The sequence below is a fragment of the Oryx dammah genome, unplaced genomic scaffold, assembly GCF_014754425.2.
Source record: "Oryx dammah isolate SB20612 unplaced genomic scaffold, SCBI_Odam_1.1 HiC_scaffold_14, whole genome shotgun sequence".
In the NCBI taxonomy this organism is placed as follows: domain Eukaryota; kingdom Metazoa; phylum Chordata; class Mammalia; order Artiodactyla; family Bovidae; genus Oryx; species Oryx dammah.
Window position 1 is genome coordinate 39,446,437 of NW_024070198.1, and position 18,685 is coordinate 39,465,121.

The 18,685-nt window shown below is 47.5% G+C and overlaps 1 protein-coding gene across 1 annotated transcript in view; it reads left to right on the forward strand.

The window, feature by feature from the left end:
* PLPP4 (phospholipid phosphatase 4) overlaps positions 1 to 10,271 on the forward strand; it is a 139,206-nt gene extending 128,935 nt beyond the window's left edge. The window contains exon 7 of the mRNA XM_040254446.1: positions 9,728 to 10,271. Within this exon, the coding sequence (XP_040110380.1) occupies positions 9,728 to 9,927 (200 nt within the window). The 3' untranslated portion in view covers positions 9,928 to 10,271. The remainder of the gene's footprint in view (positions 1 to 9,727) is intronic.
* The last annotated feature ends 8,414 nt before the right edge of the window (positions 10,272 to 18,685 follow it).

The following is an 18,685-nucleotide window of genomic DNA, read 5'->3' on the forward strand; positions in this document are numbered from 1 at the left end:
AGTTGGGCTCATTTTATCTGAATTCCCCTTTAGGAGGTCATCTGTCCTTGTCTATACCAGTGGTCTCAATGGGGAGCAACAGAACCTTCTAGGGGACATTTAGCAATGTCTGGGGACATCTTCACAGATGGGATGGTGGGAGTGGTGGTGGCTACTGGCATCTAGTGGGGAGAGGCCAGGGATGTTCTTCAACATCGAACAGTGTGCAAGATAGCACCTCCTCCACAGGGATGACTTCTCAGCCCCAAACATCTATGGCTGAGGTTGAGAGAGCCCAATCTACAGCACCTCTCAGGCTTCCCAGGTGGTGCTAGGGGTAAAGCAAACACCTGCCAGTGCAGGAGACGTAAGAGACACAGGTTTGATCCCTGGGTTGGGAAGATCCCCTGGAGGAGGGCATGGTGACCCACTCCAGTATTCTTGCCTGGAGATCTCATGGACAGAGGAGCCTGGTGGGCTACAGTCCACAGTATTGGACAGAATTGGACACAAGTGAAGTGACTAAGTGTGCACACACACACACACACCACATCTCAGCTCCATCTTTCTTTCCCTTATTACACGTTAAGAGCAGCGGTGTTCAACGACTGGAAAATTTTATTTGTTCAACACTCACTTATTAAAGAAGTAATCAAGGAGGCTGCAGAGGTTTGCAGCTTGGCGAAAAGGTAGACGGTGAGGCCCTTGGCTGCTGTGTGGGAGTGTGTTGGAGGCAGAATGCTTGGCTGAGATTAACGAGGTGTTGTTTGTTGGTGGACTGAGCTGCCCGGTGATCGTGGGCGGGGGCCTTCCGTCTGTGCTGCTGCCTAGGGGTCTCACAACCTGAGAACCTCTCGTTATAGACTTTAGTTAACAACATTAATATTATGAGATTTTTATGACTCCATTTCAATTTTGATTTAAGCAACTGTGTCTAATGTGGAAGTATATCCAATTACTCGATTACATATTCATATCCAGTAAATAACCCATAATCTCAAATGCTTTGCTCTGTTCATTATCATGGTTATCAGCGTCCTTCCGGTCTTCTCTCCCTTCCCAGCTCCACTCCACACAAGTCTGTTGTTTATGAAGTGAGGAACATGGAGGGCACAGGCCGTGGTCTGGAGGGGCAGTAAGACACATAGCAGGGCTTCTTCACAAATAAGACCGCTGGATGGATTATAAATCTTTCTGTGGCTGAAGTTCTCCTTGTCTCTGTGACATGCTGGCTTTTGGGTCAGCTGGAAGCTAGAGAGTCCCTGGGTGATGTCAACGCTTCACAAAGAAGCTTACCCTTGTGATTAACCATGTGTTTTTAGCATTAAAACTTGTAGAATTCCCATGCTGGGGGGACCATCTATGGAGAAAAATGCACAGAAAGAACAGAGCACCTCCCTGAAGCGTCTTCTGCCTTGGTTCATAGTCTCGTGGGTTTAGGGTTCCTGTCAGTGGACGGTCAGAGCCGGAAGTGGCAGGAGTGTGTTGTTTTTTTTTTCCATGAATGGACATAGCGAGCCCCTTCTGCCCTCAGATCCTTGTATCTGGATCCAGTGTTTCCTTACATGACTCCAGCTTGCAAGTAACCTTCTAACCAACACTGATTCTCTAACCATAGCTCATTTTAAGCAGCCCTGGGTGCCTTAGGTAGTGTTTCATCATAAGAAAGGGCACCTAGGTCTGAATGTAATCCAGAGAAACAAGTCTCAAGGGAGGAAGCGGTTGTTTGTTCCCATCCAGCCTGAGGCCAGGACGCATCCTTGTCGGTCACAGACGCCATGCTTGACTGGCCTGAAAATTCCAAGATGGTGCCACAGCTTTTGCCCGGTTTCCTGACTTGGCCATGAAGGGTCTGTGATGTGCAGTGAGTTCGGGTGTAGTTTCTGGTCTCTGCACATGGGGTGTTTGAGGATGAGGGCACTGCACCTACATGGAGAAGGAAATGGCAACCCACTGCAGTATTCTTGCCTGGAAAACCCCATGGACTGAGGAGCCTGGGGGGCTACAGTCCATGGGGTCATCTGAGCAATGTAGCGAGCACCCTGCACCTACCTACCTGAACCACACTAAAAAGCCAGGCAGAGTCTGCTCCCTCCTTGCATAGTCCCATTCACCCCCCCAACACACACACAGTTGAGGGACACACTGCTCACCAGTCCTCCCTGGGCTGTCAGAAATAAAATCTCTAGATTTTCTAAATGAAGTGACTTGAAAAGGAGACTTTGGAACGATATCATGCTTCCCACCAAAACCCACCAGCCTTACATAGAACAGGAGCGCTAAGTTCCTCCCTCCAAGATCCTCCTTCCCAGGTGAACTGATCTCATCTCTTCCTCCTTCCACAATTGGCTGCCCGTGTGGTGTGTCTGCATTCACATTTATCATCAGCTGTCAAATGCTCCCTGCGGCCTAGGACCTCTGGGCCTTGGCTGCCCATGAATCCACCCATCTCTGCCACCATACCTGGGGTATACCCGAGGAGGGCTTGAGCAGGCCCAGGCCACTCTCTTTCTGGGGTCAGAACGCACTTAACAGGATGGGCGCTTCCTGGATGGGCCAGTGGTTAAGAATCCGCTTTCCAGTGCAGAAGATGCGGGTTAGATCCCTGATCAGAGAACTAAGATCCCACATGCTGTGGGGCAACTAAGCCCGAGTGCCACAGCTGCTGAGCCCATGTGCCTCAGCTAGGGAGAAGCCCACCCACCACATGAATATCCCGCATGCCACAATTAGGACCCGATGCAGCCAAATAAGTAAACATTAAAAAAAAAAACCCACTGGGCAGAGAGCACTGGGCCTTGAGAGGCTTTCTCAGCCAGGCCCCCATCCTCTGCCCTGGCCTCCCGCATTGCTTAGTTCCCAGGGAAGACAGGTGTTGGCTGCTCCCAAGTCTCTTGACAACTTGACTTCATTTAACAGTGCTTTCTGCTGTTGACTTTCTGTTCAAAGTAGTTCCAGAAGCCACCTTCCTTTGCCCACTGTAGTCCAGACCACCGTCTCCTGCTGCCTGGGTTATTGAAGAAGCTCTGCTACTGTCTCCCCTCCTTTCTCCTCTGCCCTTCACACTGCAGCCAGGAAGAGCCTTTAAACCCTGTCACGTGTGGTGCCTGCTCCTCTGCCCCCGGGGACTCCTTGAGTCCATCAGCATCAAAGCCCAGGTCCTACAGCAACTATGAGACCTGGTCCCGCAGTCCCTGCTTCTCTGATGGTGTTCTGCACTGCCCCGCCTTGCTCATGCCGGTGCTTTCCCACCCCAGGGCCTTTGCACTGGCTGTCTCCAGTGCCCAGAATGCGCTTCTCTCAGATGTGTGTATGGCCCCTTCCCTTCCCTCCTCCTGATCTTAGCTCAAGTGAGGCTGTCTTATAGTGACCACTCTGTTGAAATCGCAGCCCAGACCCCACACTCTCTGTGGTGTTCACCTTGCTCGTCTACCACCTTCTGACAAACCCAGTCATTTCTTACATGCATGCTCAGTCATTTCAGTCATGTCCAGCTTTTTGCGACCCTAGGAATGTAGCCCGCCAGGCTCCTCTGTCTATGGGATTCTCCGGGCAAGAATCCTGGAGTGGGTTGTTGTGCCCTCCTCCAGGGGATCTTCCTGATCCAGGGATTGAACACATGTCTCCTGCATTGCAGGCAAATTCTTTACCACTGACCTACTGGGAAAGCCCCAGTCATTTCTTAGGTATTGGCTATTGTCTGTTCTTATCCACCTGAACAGGAGTCTGCACACTTCCTCTGTAAAGTGTCAGAGAGTCACTATCCTGGGCTTTATGCGGGCCATGTGGTCTCTATGGTAACTGCTCGAGTTGGTGATGGTGGTGAGACACCAGCCTATAAATGAATGGCTGGCATAGTTTGTTGCTGTCTGTACTAGAATCTACTCTCCCTGTGGGGAAGGATTTGTGTCTCTTTTGCTGGTATGGCACATAGCAGGTGCTTGTGTTCGTTTCCCAGGTTCCACAAACCAAATAGAAGAATAGAAGTTGTCTCATGGTTCTGGAGGCCAGAAGCCCAAGGTCAAGGTGTTGGTGGCCCCTCTCCCTCTGACACCTGCACGGGAAAGAGCTTTCTTTGAGTCTTGCAACTGATCAGCCCCAGATAGTTCTCGGCTTCTGCAAGCATAATTCCAGTCTCTGCCTCTGTCTTCACATGGCATTTTCCTTGAGCTTCTTCACATCACCTTCCCTCTGTGTGTATCTGTCTCTGTGTTCAAATTTCCCCTTTCTATCAGCACACCAGTCAGATTAGAGCCCATTCTACTGATCTCATCTGGGCTTGATTATCTCTGTACGGATTCTATATCCAAATATGGTTACATTCTGAGGTACTGTGGTCTAGGACTTCAGCATATCTTTTGGAGGAACAATTCTTAATGCTTAACAGTGCTCAGTACATAAGTGTGGAATGCAGGAATTAATAATTTTGGTTAAACCATATTCCTTTCTTACTAATTTAATTTTCTCTATGCACTGGTTTTACTAAAATTATTCTTATGCTTTGTAAGTTCTTTTCAAAAATGAGCCAAAAAGTAAACTTCCAAAACCATCCACTCACTCATTCAGTATGTCTCCTGTACCTGTGTGCCAGGCATATTCTCCAATGGAGGCACAGTATTGAGGCAGACAGACTTGGTGCTGCCCTGCCAGCTTACAGTGTAGCAGGGAGATTGTGCATTCTCTGTGCTAGGTAAGTTCTTTTATAGAAGCTCAAAGTCACAAAAATGGGATATGTTATTAGTAGTAGAATAAAAAGAACAGAAACAATCATGTGAGGTTGTTGAGTTTTCCAGAAATGGTCTTTACCCTAGGGTCTTGGGTCATAAAGCCTAAGGCATACAAGATCCCAAGTAAGCCAGCTGAGTGATGTTGGATGTTGCCATGGCAACAGGGAGGGATGTGTTCCTCCTGGGTACCTGATAGCACGTCATCAGAACACTTTCTGTTTGTTGATTCTGGAGCTGAGTACTGGCACCTCAGTAGGCCAGACTCCATGAGATCCTTTCCTGCCCTTCAACCTCATGAGAAGGGGTTGAGGTCATGCTCGTTTTCCAGGTAATTGAAATACAGGTCGCCTGATTCAAAGTCTAACCCTCTTTCTACTACCATTGGAGCCCTCTAGGTATTGATTCTAACCTCCTCTTTCAAATAGCTTTGTTAAGGTGTAATTCATAACTCATAATGCATAAATTTGCCCTTTTAAAGTGTGCAATTAAATGGTTTTTAGTATATTCAGAGCTGTGCAGCCATCACCACTCTCTAATTCCAGAAAATCATATTGGCCACCGCAGCCCCTGGCAACCACAAATCTACTTTCTTTCTCTATGGATTTCCATCATCTGGACATTGTATATTCCTGGCGTCACATAATATGTGGCCTTTTGTGACTTGTGGTGTCTATTCTTTAGTGCATCTTGTAAATGTTGTTCAGGGCCCCTCAACATTTACTGAATAATAACTGCTGGGCTGGGCTTCCAAGTGGCTCAGTGGTAAAGAATCAGCCTGCCAAGCAGGAGACTCAAGTTCGATCCCTGGGTCGGGAAGATGCCCTGGAGGAGGAAATGGCAACCAACTCCAGTATTCTTGCCTGGGAAATTCCATGGACAGAGGAGCCTGGCGGGCTACAGTTCGTGGGGTCGCAAAGAGTCAGACACAACTTAGTGCCTGCACATACACACATGCACGCAGCTGCTGGGCTCTGGGGAAATGAAGACGAGGTGCTCAAGGGGCAGTTAACACTGACAGGCAGATGTGAGCTGCGAGGTGCACAGACAACAGCCTAGAGAGCTAGTGGAGCCCCTGGTCCCCAACAGAGCCCCAAGGGGACATGGAAAACCATCTTCTCCAGCCCACACCAGAAGCCTGGTCAGTTTCTGTCCTATAGAACTTAAAGACACACCTCTCTGGGAGAAGATGGTCCACTCCTTTCAGTTTCTGAAACTGGCCACGGCCCTTCCTTCCTCTGCCCGGAAGACTGCCGTGCCATCCTTGCCTCCACTTCCTACCCCACTGGTTTGCACCTGCTCATCCTGCAGGGCTGACCCGTGGGTCTTGTCCTCAGCAAAACTCCCCCGATCCAGACAAGCCAAACCACTCTGCTGGCTGATCTCGCAGACCTGCCTTCTCCTTCCTGGCACTCACCACAGCTGCCGCTCACTGGTAAGACTCTCACTTCTCAGTGTCCATCTTAGCCCCTAGGACTGGGAACACATCTCTTTTGTTCAGCCTCGTGTTCTGGTACTGGGCATCACTCCTGACACCTGATCCCCTTGCAAAATATGTGATGGATAAATGACATCGATGCTGAGTGAGGAGACCACGGCTTGTGTACTCTGGGGACACAGAGATCCACACACTCCCCTTTTGAGCCCTCCAGTCCCATGCGACCATATTTGGGGTGAAGTCAATCCCAAGCAGTTTTTTCCCTAGTAAGGGCCGCTTGTCTCCTGCCTGCTTTTCTCTAAGCACATGCTCCACGGGATGGGAATGGGATTTCATCAAGTGGCACTTAATGACAATCTCTCTCTTTAAGTCATTTTTAAAATCTTTTTCACCATCTTTGTGATAGACAAAGCCCTGAATAACTGCTGAGAAGTCGCCTTTGCTAGACCTTCCATAGCCCTAGTTGCTTCTAATAACTATGGTGGCACCTACAGTACCACTTTTAACTCATCTCATTAAGCGGGAAAACAGCCTTGGCAGCAGCCACATGCTCTGGCTCGCTGCCACATCAGTAAGCTGGGGGGACGCACATTCCGAATGACTTGACATCTTTTGGTCCATGACGTACTTTGTGCATGTGACAAGCGCCTTGTCACAGAAAATAAAAGTCAAGTGGCATTATTTACAGGTTTCGCTGTGTGGTCTGTTCAATAGTCAATGACTCAAACACAGATGTCCTGGGTCATTTCAGATACTCATAAAAGTAATATCCCGCGGGCCTGTTCTCTGGGGTTATTAGCCAAACAAAACAATGGTGTGTCTCTTTAAGACTTTGTGCATGAAAAAGCCTGGCACATTTCCTAGCATGGGCTCCTGCCCACAGGCAGTATGAAGTTTCTCAATTTGAGGAACTTGGTTTAATCACATTAATTATGCCTCATGACCCCATGGAGGAATTCATAATAGTTATTACTTTCCAATTTCTTGGGTGACCATTTTTTTTAAGTTCATGAGTTTATTTAAAATGCTATGAAAGTGTGGCCATGCTAAAAAGATGGCAGCTATAGACTGTTGAGTTACTGTGTGAAGAGAAGGATGGGGAAGGATTAGAAAGTCCCCAGTAGTGCTGGGAAGATCCCCTGGAGGAAGAAATGGCAACCCACTCCAGTAGTCTTGCCTAGAGAATCCCATGGACAGAGGAGTATTGTCAGCTGGGGTCCATAGGGTCACAAAGAGTCAGCCACGACTGAAGCGACAGCACGCAGTGCTGGAGAGGAACAGAATAACAGTGATGGACACTATATTTTTAATTAAAAAATTTTTGGGGGGGGGCTACATAATACAGCATGTAAGATCTTAATTCCTTGACCAGGGATCAAACCCTTGTCCTGTACATTGGAAACACAACGCTAACCACTGGACTGCCATAGAAGTCTGAGACCATTGTTTTAGATACTGCATTTCAAGATCTTATTTTGTGGCATATACTGTTCAGAAGCAGATCTCATCAAATCACTGATGATTAAATGACATGGATATTGAGATCTCCATTTGAGAGCTGGGGAAACTGAGGTTCAGACGTGCAGTGACTTGCCCTGATGGGGCAAGTCTACTGTGTCTTTGTGATGGATTTCTCAGCCAAGAGGATTCTCAAGTCCGGGGTGAGAATAGATGCTGAATAACACGGTGGCCCCAGGCATCTGCTCTGGGAGCAGAGCTGGGCACCTGGGTTTCACTGTATCTCACAAGTGGTCCTCCCCACCCTTCTTCCTTGGTGGCTACTCATCAGGGCTGAGTCGCCTCTAATCTTTTTTCCTCTTCTTTCTGCCAGGTAGTGGCCAAAGTTGCACCATGTTTGCACTCCTATGCAGAAGAAGTAGCCACAGTTATTCAGTCTCTCCGGCCTGTTAGAATGACTTTTTTTTACAAGTGATATTTTATCCCAATCAAGGATATGACCTATTTTCTGAAGATGCTCAGCAGAGTTTCGTAATGATCTGCAGGCTGGTCTCAGTAGGTTGACCCTGGGGACTAAATTCCTAGAACATTCATATGAGAAAGACTCTCAGCTGCCAAGCACTTATTCCTGGTGAGGGAGCTGAGGTTCAGAGAGGGGAATGGGGACAACACAAGATAGTAACCAGAGCCTAGCTCCCAATTACTGTGCACGTATTCATTCCTCCACGCTTCCCTGGTGGCTTAGTGGTAAAGAATCCACCTGCCAGTGCAGGAGACATGGGTTTGATCCCTGAGACAGGAAGATCCCCAGAGAAGGAAGTGGCAATGCACTCCAGTATTCTTTCCTGGGAAATCCCATGGACGGAGGAGCCTGGCAGGCTACAGCCCATGGGGTCGCAAGAGAGTCAGATACGACTTAGCGACGAAGCAACAACGTTCATTCACCCACTTCTCTTCACCAATTTAATTCTGCAGGAGATAAGCAAAGTGCTGTTCCAGGTGTTGAGGAATCAACAGCTAGCAAGCCTCACAGAGCCCCTGCCCTGGTGGAGCAGAGATTCCAGTGTTAACGTTACATCACCACACAGCTCGACACACCACTTGCTGTTCTCATCCCCAGGAGATGAGAAAGTGTATCCCTGCCCATGGCAGGTGTGGGCGATTCAACAAGATAATCACAGTGAAAGTGGAAACCCCCCGCTGGAGGATGACACTTCAGTACGGCAGTGACCTTCACAAGAAGTCAAAGTTTCTCTTGGCAGGGGAGGTTTTTCCATTGTGTTAGGATCTTTTTGGCAAGAATAAACCCAAAGACACAGTTTAAAGGGCATGCACACACACACACACACACACACACACACACACACAGAGTGAGGGTTGTTGGGGTGGGCCACTTTCATGGGGTCTCTGGTGGCCACTAGCTGAATGCCCTTTTTAGCATGGGGTCACCAGAGGTGGTGGAAAGGCCTGTTGTGCCCACAGATTCCTTCTCCTACCTTGTCTGCGGGGCCCCCCCACCACGTCTTCTGACTTGATAAAAGCTGCAGGTTGTTGGAGGGTTTAGCCCTTCCCACTGGGAGTGACGAATTTGCCCACACTGGTGCAGCATAAAATGTTGTATTCACTTTGTGACTCAGAAGTTTTATTCCATCCCTGGGAAATCACTTAACTTTGAAGAGGAGGCCAGCATGCCCGCTGGCTTTCCGTGGTGCACCAGCAACATTGCAGGACTCCAGCAGAAACTTGCTAAAGAAAAATGACAGCCCCTGAGGGTATTTACATCCCATGGAGATGGCTGGAATTCTTCTTCCAGCATTTAGAATTGATTTTCAAAATCAAGAATGCAATTCTGAGTTTGTGCCGTGCACTGCTGCGTATTCCATCAATAACGAGAAGAATCAAGCACACGCTGAAAAGGGGATGTTTAAATTCTAGAAACGGTAAGGGTTTGCGCAGGCCACCAAGATGTACACCTCCAGTGTCGTTTCTCTCCCCTTATAGTCTTTCGAGGGGTTTCACCAGCGAACCAGTCACCGAAATCGGTAGGAAAGTGCTTTCTGGAAAACACAGCTGGCCTCATTTGAATGAATCATAACGCCTTTCTCCTGGTTCTGCTCTTCTGTCCTAGATTCGTTTGTTGGCGGAGTCATTGGCCTCATTTTTGCCTACATTTGCTACAGACAGCACTACCCGCCTCTGGCCAACACAGCCTGTCACAAACCCTACGTCAGTCTCCGAGTCCCGCCCTCGCTGAAGAAAGATGAGAGGCCCACGGCCGACAGCGCACCCAGCCTGCCCCTGGAGGGGATCACCGAGGGCCCCGTATGACCCAGACCTCGGGGGATGGACTCTGAGCCCAGGCCACGCTCCTCCACCCTGACCTCATCACACAGTAGAAGAGGTTTTCTGTAACGTTTCTCATCCGTTGTTTCTCCAAGTTCCCCTGCTCCCATTTTGCCAATGGTGATCCTGTTACATTCCCTGTCAACTTTCAACTCTCCTGAACTGGTCAAGAGAAGGGCCCAGGAACATTTTGTGAGAGACACGTGGAAGGAGGCTGCCGGGGTGGGCGGGTGCAGCTTGGTCGATTCCTCCTTCCGAGATGTTTGCCGTCACGGCCACCGTCCTATATTTTCATGGTTGTAAAACATAATAAAACGTCTCACCTGGAATACGTGGGGTTGGCGGTCCAGCGCACAGATTGTTCAGGGCTGCGGTGAGTTTCACATCCACCCTCAGGGTGGAGAGCCGGCCCAGCTCTAGCTGTGGTTGTTCTAGGTACTGAGCTGCGGGTGGAGACTGACAGCCTTTGAGAACTGTCAGCTGATCACAGCTCTGAAGTGGAGTTGCAGCCTGGATATTGCTAGGGCTCTCTGAATCACTGAATCTGTTACCAAGTCCAAGCTCAGTCTGGTCATCCCACTGAGCCAATAATTGGGAGACAAGGTGTTGAGGCAAGGAATAGTGACTTTATCTGGAAAGTCAGGCATCCAAGGAGATGGTGAACTAGTGCCGTACAGCACTGTCTTATGGGGGTGTAGCTGCTAGTTCCTTTTATGGAACAGAGAGAGGGAGGAGGTCAGTGAACAATGTATAACGGCCATCAGTCAGTTCAGTAGCTCAGTCGTGTCTGACTCTTTGTGACCCCATGAACTGCAGCACGCCAGGCCTCCCTGTCCATCACCAACTCCCGGAGTCCACCCAAACCCATGTCCATTGAGTCGGTGATGCCATCCAACCATCTTCATTCTCTGTCATCCCCTTCTCCTCCTGCCCTCAATCTTTCCCAGCATCAGGGTCTTTTCAAATGAGACAGCTCTTCACATCAGGTGGCCAAAGTATTGGAATTTCAGCTTCAGCATCAGTCCTTCCAATGAATATTCAAGACTGATTTCCTTTAGGATGGACTTGTTGGATCTCCTTGCAGTCCAAGGGACTCTCAAGAGTCTTCTCCAACACCACAGTTCATAAGCCTTGCAAAATATCTCCTAGTTTGGTCATCCTCGGGGAAAGGATGTATTAATTTCTTCTTTCCCATAGCCATTCACAAACGGGCAGGGCAGGGGGTTTCCTAAGACACTTTAGTTTAACATTCAGGCTGAGGAGCAGGGTTCCCTGAGGCAGGCCATTATGTGTGCTTATAACTATAGATAGCAATCCTCTCAGTAATTATAGTAACAAAAGCAACAGAAAACAAAGATTAAAGTAAAAGGAATGCCAACGTGGAGTCAGATTTTGTTCTTCCCTGTTACAAATCTAGAAGGAAATGAGATGAATCATCTCACATATAGGTTTCTACCAAACAGGAGGAAAATAAAGATGGAGAGTATGGGGAGAGGGTCAAAGCAGTGTTCTGAGGGCCGAGGGTTCCATGTCCCTTCAAGAGAATGGCTGGGTGACGCTGGAGTAAAAGCAGCCTCTGGGTAGGAGTTTTCCCCCTTTAGGATCCTGGTGCTCAAAGGGTTCATCACGTGGCAGCATCGGGTCCAGTATCCTGTCTGGCAGGCGGTGTTTCAGCACGCTGGGGCTCTCACAGAAGGTGCCAGAACAGAAACAGAACTATGCTGTCTCTGGCTCAGCTCTTCTTGCCGTTTAAAGGTGGCCAGAGGAGAGCCGTGTGCAGTCCGAGTACAGAGCCTGCCGCTCCTCAGCCTGCTTGTTCTTTTCAAAGCAGCGAGCAACCTTCCGTTCAGTTCTGATCAGAGGTGCCAAGTGGTTCTCCAGATCCTCCAAGCATGGGATGCATTTCTGACATCTGAAGACTGTCACTTTGCACCAGCCCCTGTAACAGACTGCATCTGTAGGGACTCGAGTGGCTGTCGAAGTGGTCGCCTGTGTAGCTCTGCCCTGGGCATGCCAGTTAGAACCATCAGGGTGTCTTTGATCTGCCACCTCAGCTGTGGGCTAAGCCTAGGAGTGCCTGTACCACTTGTAAAGATCTTATCAGGTGAGCTCCAGTGCAGCTCTCTAGAGCTATGGTCCTTTCAGCCCTGTGTCCACACCCGCCAGGGAGCAACTATCCTATTGTGGGATAAGGGGAGGGGAAGTCTTGAAGTCCTTCTGAAGTCAGATATTTTTAAATTGCAGCAGTTACATTCATGAGTAACTTTGAAAACACATATGAGATACTTTAAAAGCTAAATCATAGCAATTCATAAGACAATTTTAAATCTGACTTCCCTGATGGCTCACTGGTAAAGAATCCACCAGCAATACAGGAGACAGAGGAGATGAGGGTTTGATCCTTGGGTCAGGAAGATCTCCTGGAGTAGGAATGGCTACCCACTCCAGTGTTCTTGCCTGGAAAATATCCCATGGACAGAGGAAACTGGAAGGCTACGGTCCATGGGGTTGCAAAGAGCTGGACACAACTAAAGAGGCTAAGCATGCAGCGATTTTAAATCCAGAGCCAAAATTCATATAAAATATAAAAATTGAAACAGCATTCTGATCTAACTAAAAATTCTATAATTTTGAAAATAAAGTCAAATATAAAAATATAGGAAAAGAATACTTTGCTACCTGCTGTTGGAAACAATCCACCCAATACCGCCCGTATATTTCTTTGATTCTGGTTTTCCCCCTACTCTGCATAGCAAGCAGGAGGAAAGTGAGAGAACCACACTTCAGTTAATGATGATGACTTAACATTCTGGACCAGGAAATGTAAATTTAATATAAAAAACTTACATTTAACGATAAATGGAAGGACACTGAAAAGTAACAAAGCACAGAGCATTGTTAATGCTGAAGATTATTAAATTGAAAGTTCTAAGACAGGCCATGTAAAAGCTTTCATTAAATTGTAATTAAAATCACAAAGGACGTAATAACATAAAGTGTATGGCAGGATCCTTAGGAGACATAATTAACAGGATGAGCCAGTTCACAAAAGGCAGGTGTTTTTGTGGGTGCATGTGTTTTAATTTCATGCTCTATTAAGATGAAGGAAATGTAGCATCACAAAGCACTAATAAAATGGCTGAGAGTGAAGTCATTTGTTCCCCAGCCCCTGGTCTTTTTTGGAAGTGAGAGGTTACTAATTGAGTCTCTGGCAAAGCAGGTTGGAGACGGTTCGCACAGAGCCCAGCCAAAAGCTGTGATCCGTGAGGCTCTTCCCTCCCCGAGAAAACGGGCTCACTGCATCTGCACTGGCTAGAGCCCTGCCCTGTGGCCAGCCAGAAGTCAGGGGGCTTGGAAGGGAGAGTCCCCATCATTTTCCTCTGCTCTCTTTCTCCAGGCCCTCAGGTTACTTGCACATGGGGGCGTGGTAGTTTTCTTGTTCATCTGGTTACTGATTCCCAGGCGCCGCCCCAGGGCTCCTGAATTAGACGCTGGGGAAAGAGAACCCAGAATCCGTCGTGAGGACTCACAAGCACTGCTCAGACCCCTTGCCTGAGTCTTTCTCCTGCCTCCCTTTCTCCCAGAGGGACAGGCTTGAGGGGCAGGGGACTAGCCTATGGAGCTGTTCTCAGGGCCTCTTCTCTGGGAGGGGAGGGTCTTTGAGATGATCATGTTCTTTTATTTTCCACTGGTATTCCCGTCTGTGCCGCGTGCTGTATCCCATGGAGTCACAGTTGATCCATCCTCTGAAGTCCAAATCCCCAGCATCTCCCTTAATGGTTTCTTTTCCCTGATTCCCTTCATCCTATGCATAAGCAACACCTCTTGGTTTTACCTTCAAAATACACCCCACACTTGCCCATGCCTCACTCGCCCATTTCCCCGCCCAGCCCCCCCAACCTTAGCTGTGGCCACCCTAGTCCAGGGGCTCACCCTCTCTCATGTGAACGGCTGTGATGCCTCCTACTTACCTCACCACGTCCACTTCTGCCGCCTAATCCACGATCCACTCAGGAGCCAAAGTATCCGTGTGTGTGTGTGTGTGTGTGTGTGTGTGTGTTGCAGGGCCCAGCCCTGAGACCAGGTAAATATCCTAGGGCAGGAGATATATGACTATATTAGTCAATATGTAATTCACAACTCACACGGTTTATTGCACCCAATTAGCACACAACACAGGTTAGACAGAGTAGGGAAAATAGAACCAGTGGGTAATGAGCCCTCCCAGGAGAAGTCCAAAAAGAAGATGTCTTTGCATAAGCTGTCAGGCAACAGGGCACAGGGCAGCTTTGTCCAGAGCAGCTACCAGCAGCCTGGAGTCGGGTCCTTTCAGCAGAAGAGCCTTGTAGCCACATGACTTGGGTGTCTTTTTTAAGGAGGAACAGGGGAGGGCTCTTGGCTCTAACAATTGTCCCTTCTGTTTCAGTGATGTATGTGGCTCATCAAACTTCTTACCCCAGGTTCCCCCTTAGTTTATCTCTTGTAGACACCCACAGTTCTACTGCAGGTGTTTCAAAACAACGCACGTGGACGTTCACATTGACCACTGTGACTCTGTTCTGGGCTACTTAACATGTCCTAAAAACATGGCTTAAACCCTATAAGTTTCACAGAAAACAAATCACCTCATAACTGTGTTCTTTTTTATTCAGGTATTATTTATATTGGGCTTCCCAGGTAGCTCAAAGAATCTGCCTGCCAATGCAGGAGACTCAAGAGATGTGGGTTCGATCCCTGAGTAGGGAAGATTCCCTGGAGGAGGAAATGGCAACCCATTCCAGTATTCTTGCCTGGGAAATCTCGTGGACAGAGGAGCCTGGCAGGCCACAGTCCATGGGGTCACAAAGAGTCGGACATGATTGAACCACAGTATTATTTATATAGAATAAACTCACCTTTTTCAAATGTCCAGCTTTTTGAATTTTGATCACCGTTCACAGCTATGTGACCACCGCCACTGAAGAGGAGTGCTTCCTCCTCCTGGAAGGTTCCTTTTTGCCTCTGTTCTCCACGCCCTCCTCCACCTCTAGCCCCAGGAGACTGTGGATCTACTTTGTGTTGTAAGGTGATACATTTTCTGCATGCATGCGTGCTAAGCAGCTTTAGTCATATCCAACTCTTTGTGACCCTATGGATTGTAGCCTGCCAGGCTCTTCTGTCCTTGGGATTCTCCAGGCAAGAATGCTGGAGTGGGTTGCCGTGCCCTTCTCCAGGGGATCTTCTCAACCCAGGGATTGAACTTGCGTCTCTTACGTCTCCCGCATTGGCAAGCGGATTCTTTACCACTACCAGCACCTGAGAAGCTCTGTGCCTTTTCTAGAATGTCGTATAAATACAGTCACGTAATATGTGGTCTTTTGTTTCTGACTGCTGTCTGTTTTTGCCATCTAGCCTCCTCCCTCACCTCTGCTCTGGCTGCCTCCTCTCTGTGCATAAATCAGCTGAGTAGTTTATTGCCTCTGCATCGCTGTGCCCTCTGCACCCAGAAGCTCTGCTTGGCTCTTCCTCTTTCTCGTCTTCCGGTCTCAACTCAGATGCTTTCTTCTCTGAGCATCAGCCACCAGGCCAGTCTTCTACTCTTCACTCATGTGCACACACACACAGTTATATTTTTCTCTCAGGTTCTCCTATTAAGTTCCTTCATGTCACAATTATGTTATTCATATATTCTTATAGGTTGAATCACCTCCCTTAAAGTTCATCTATTGAAGTCCAAACCCCCAGTATCCTAGGATGTGATCTTATAGGAAGAGAGGGTCTTTACAGAGGTAACCAAAGTTAAAATGAGGTCATCTTTGTTTTTCATTCTCTCAGTTGTGTCCAACTCTTTGCTACCCCCATGGACTGCAGCATGCCAGGCTTCCCTGTCCATCACTATCTCCCGAAGTTTGCTGAAACTCATGTCTATTGGATCAGTGAGGCCATTCAACCACCTCATCCTCTGTTGCCCCTTTCTCTTCCTGCCTTCAATCTTTCCCAGTATCAGGGTCTTTTCCAATGAGTTGGCATTAGGGTAGTACTAATCCAATATGATCAGTGTCTATACAAAGGGGAAGCTTGGAGACAGACCTACACAGAGGGAAGACCGAACGAAAGCCACCATGGACACGCCAGGGAGAGAAGCCTTGACAGACCCTTCGAGGACCCCACAACCCCCAGAGGACTGTGAGGACTCACAACCCTCAGAGGACCCCACCCCACTGACACCTTAGCCTTGGACTTTTAGCTCCAGAACTGTGAGATGATAGGTTTCTATTATTTAAAGTGCCAGTTTGTGGTACTTTGTTACTGCAGCCTGAGCAAACAAATAGATTTTTCTCCATTCTGCCCTCACCAGAGTGTAGGTCTGGGGGTGCAGGACCCCATCTGTCTCGTGCACAGTTCTGTTCCCAGGGCCCAGCACAGAGGAGGCCCTTGATATGTTGCTGAATTAGTAAATAAGAACATCCTCTTATTTTTCCTCACTGTTCTCCTTCTAAGGTTGGCTCATGAAGTTTAAGTTACCTACTCAAGGTGACACAGCTAAAAGCAAGAGAATTTTCGATTCCTGGTCCCACATTATTCCAATTATTCCATAGTTCCCTAAGGGCCAGCTTGAAAAAAAAAAAAAAATCCCCAGCCTTCCCTTCTCACAGAATATGGAATGGTTGTTCTCCTTAAAGTGCTTCAGAAGGTTCACATTTGGGCTGTGGCCTGCCTGCATGCTTGCTGAGTCTTGTCCAACTATTTGTGACCCCATGGACTGTAGTCCAGCAGGCTCCTCTGACCAGGGAATTTTCTAAGCAAGAATACTGGAGTGGATTGCCATTTCTTCCTGCAGGGAATCTTCCTGAACCAGGGATTGAACCCATGTCTCCTACATTTCAGGCGGATTCTTTATCACTGAGCCACTGGGGGAAGCCCCTGGGCTGTGGAGGGAGAAGCAAAAATAACAACAAAACAATATATCAATCAAAACTAGATACCTTGAAGGAGATTGTTTACATTAAACAAAGCAAACCAACCAACTTAACAAAAGACTTCTTTTCTTAACCTAAGTATTGAACATCACACTATTATCCCAAGCCATCCTTATATGATATAATTTATTACAATTTGATTTTTTAATTTTTATTGAAATATAGTTGATTTGTAATGCATTGTCAGTTTCAGGTGTAAAATGATTCAGTTATACATATATATAAGGGCTTCCCTGGCAGCTCAGCTGGTAAAGAATCCACCTGCAATGTGGGAGACCTGAGTTTGATCCCTGGGTTTGGAAGATTCCCTGGAGAAGGGAACAGCTGCCCACTCCAGAGAATGTAAAAAAAAAAAAAAAAAAGACTCACTCTCTCTCTCTCTGCTAAGTCACTTCAGTCGTGTCCGACTCTGTGTGACCCCATAGACAGCAGCCCACCAGGCTCCCCCGTCCTTGGGATTCTCCAGGCAAGAACACTGGAGTGGGTTGTCATTTCCTTCTCCAATGCATGAAAGTGAAAAGTGAATAAAGTCACTCAGTTGTGTCCGACTCTTGGCGACCCCATGGACTGCAGCCTTCCAGGCTCCTCTGTTCATAGGATTTTCCAGGCAAGAGTACTGGAGTGGGGTGCCATTGCCTTCCCCGCTCTCTATATATCTATCTATACAGACTCTTTTTTTTTTTTTTTAACATTCTCTTCCATTAGAGGTGATTACAAGATACTGAGTCTAGTTCCCCGTGTTGTACAGTAGGTCTTTTTGGTTGTCTATCTTATGTTTAGTAGTGTGTGTATTTTAATTCCAATCTCCTAATTCCCCCTCTTGGGAACCATACATTTGTTCTCTGGGTCTATGATTCTATTTCTCTTTTAGAAATAAGTTTATTTGTATCCTTTTTAAAGATTCCACATGTAAGTGATATTATATGATATTTGTCTTTGTCTGACTTCATTTATTATGATAATCTCTATGTCTATGTTGCTGCAAATGGCAGTTTCATTCTTTATATGGCTGAGTCATTTTCTATTGTATATATTTTATCTATTCATCTGTCAACCGACACTTTGGTTGCTTCCATGTCTTGGCTGTTGTAAATAGTGCTGCTCTATTACTATTTGATTTACAAAGATCTTTCAAGAACCTATCTATTGCACACTTGCCTGTTGATTAAAACATACCTATAAGCTTGTTGACCTGAGACAAATAGACCACCAGATATTTCTCCAACAAAGATGGGTTTATTTGGTATCAGCAGAAAATTCCATTCAGGGTTTGCAATCACAGCAAGCAAGTCGCCCCAGGGCAAGAGAAGGAGGACACTTGTATAGAGGCGAAAAGGAAGCTGGGAGTAAACAGTCAAGGCTTTCCGCTGGCCGAGTCCTTGTCAGGAATGAAGACTCTTCTTCCTGTCGGGCTCTCCTATCCTCACAGGGCGTGAGAGCTCCCCCTTCTGGTCTCCCAACTGAATTTAATTGAAGCTTCTATTTATTGAGGAGGGCATGGCACCCCACTCCAGGATTCCTGCCTGGAGAATCCCTGTGGAGAGAGGAGCCTGGCACACTAAAGTCCATAGGGTCGCAAAGAGTGGAACGCAACTGAAGTGACGTGGCACCTCTTTGTTAATTTTTTACAAAACCAAGAGCTATTTGCCAGAAAGACTAGGAAAGAAAAGGACAAGTTTGCTCTTAATTTGACACCAAAGAGCTGTGAGAGAGCAAATTCAAAGCACCAAGTGCTGGCATACCTTGTTTATGGAGCTCTGCTTTATCACGCTTTGCAGATATTG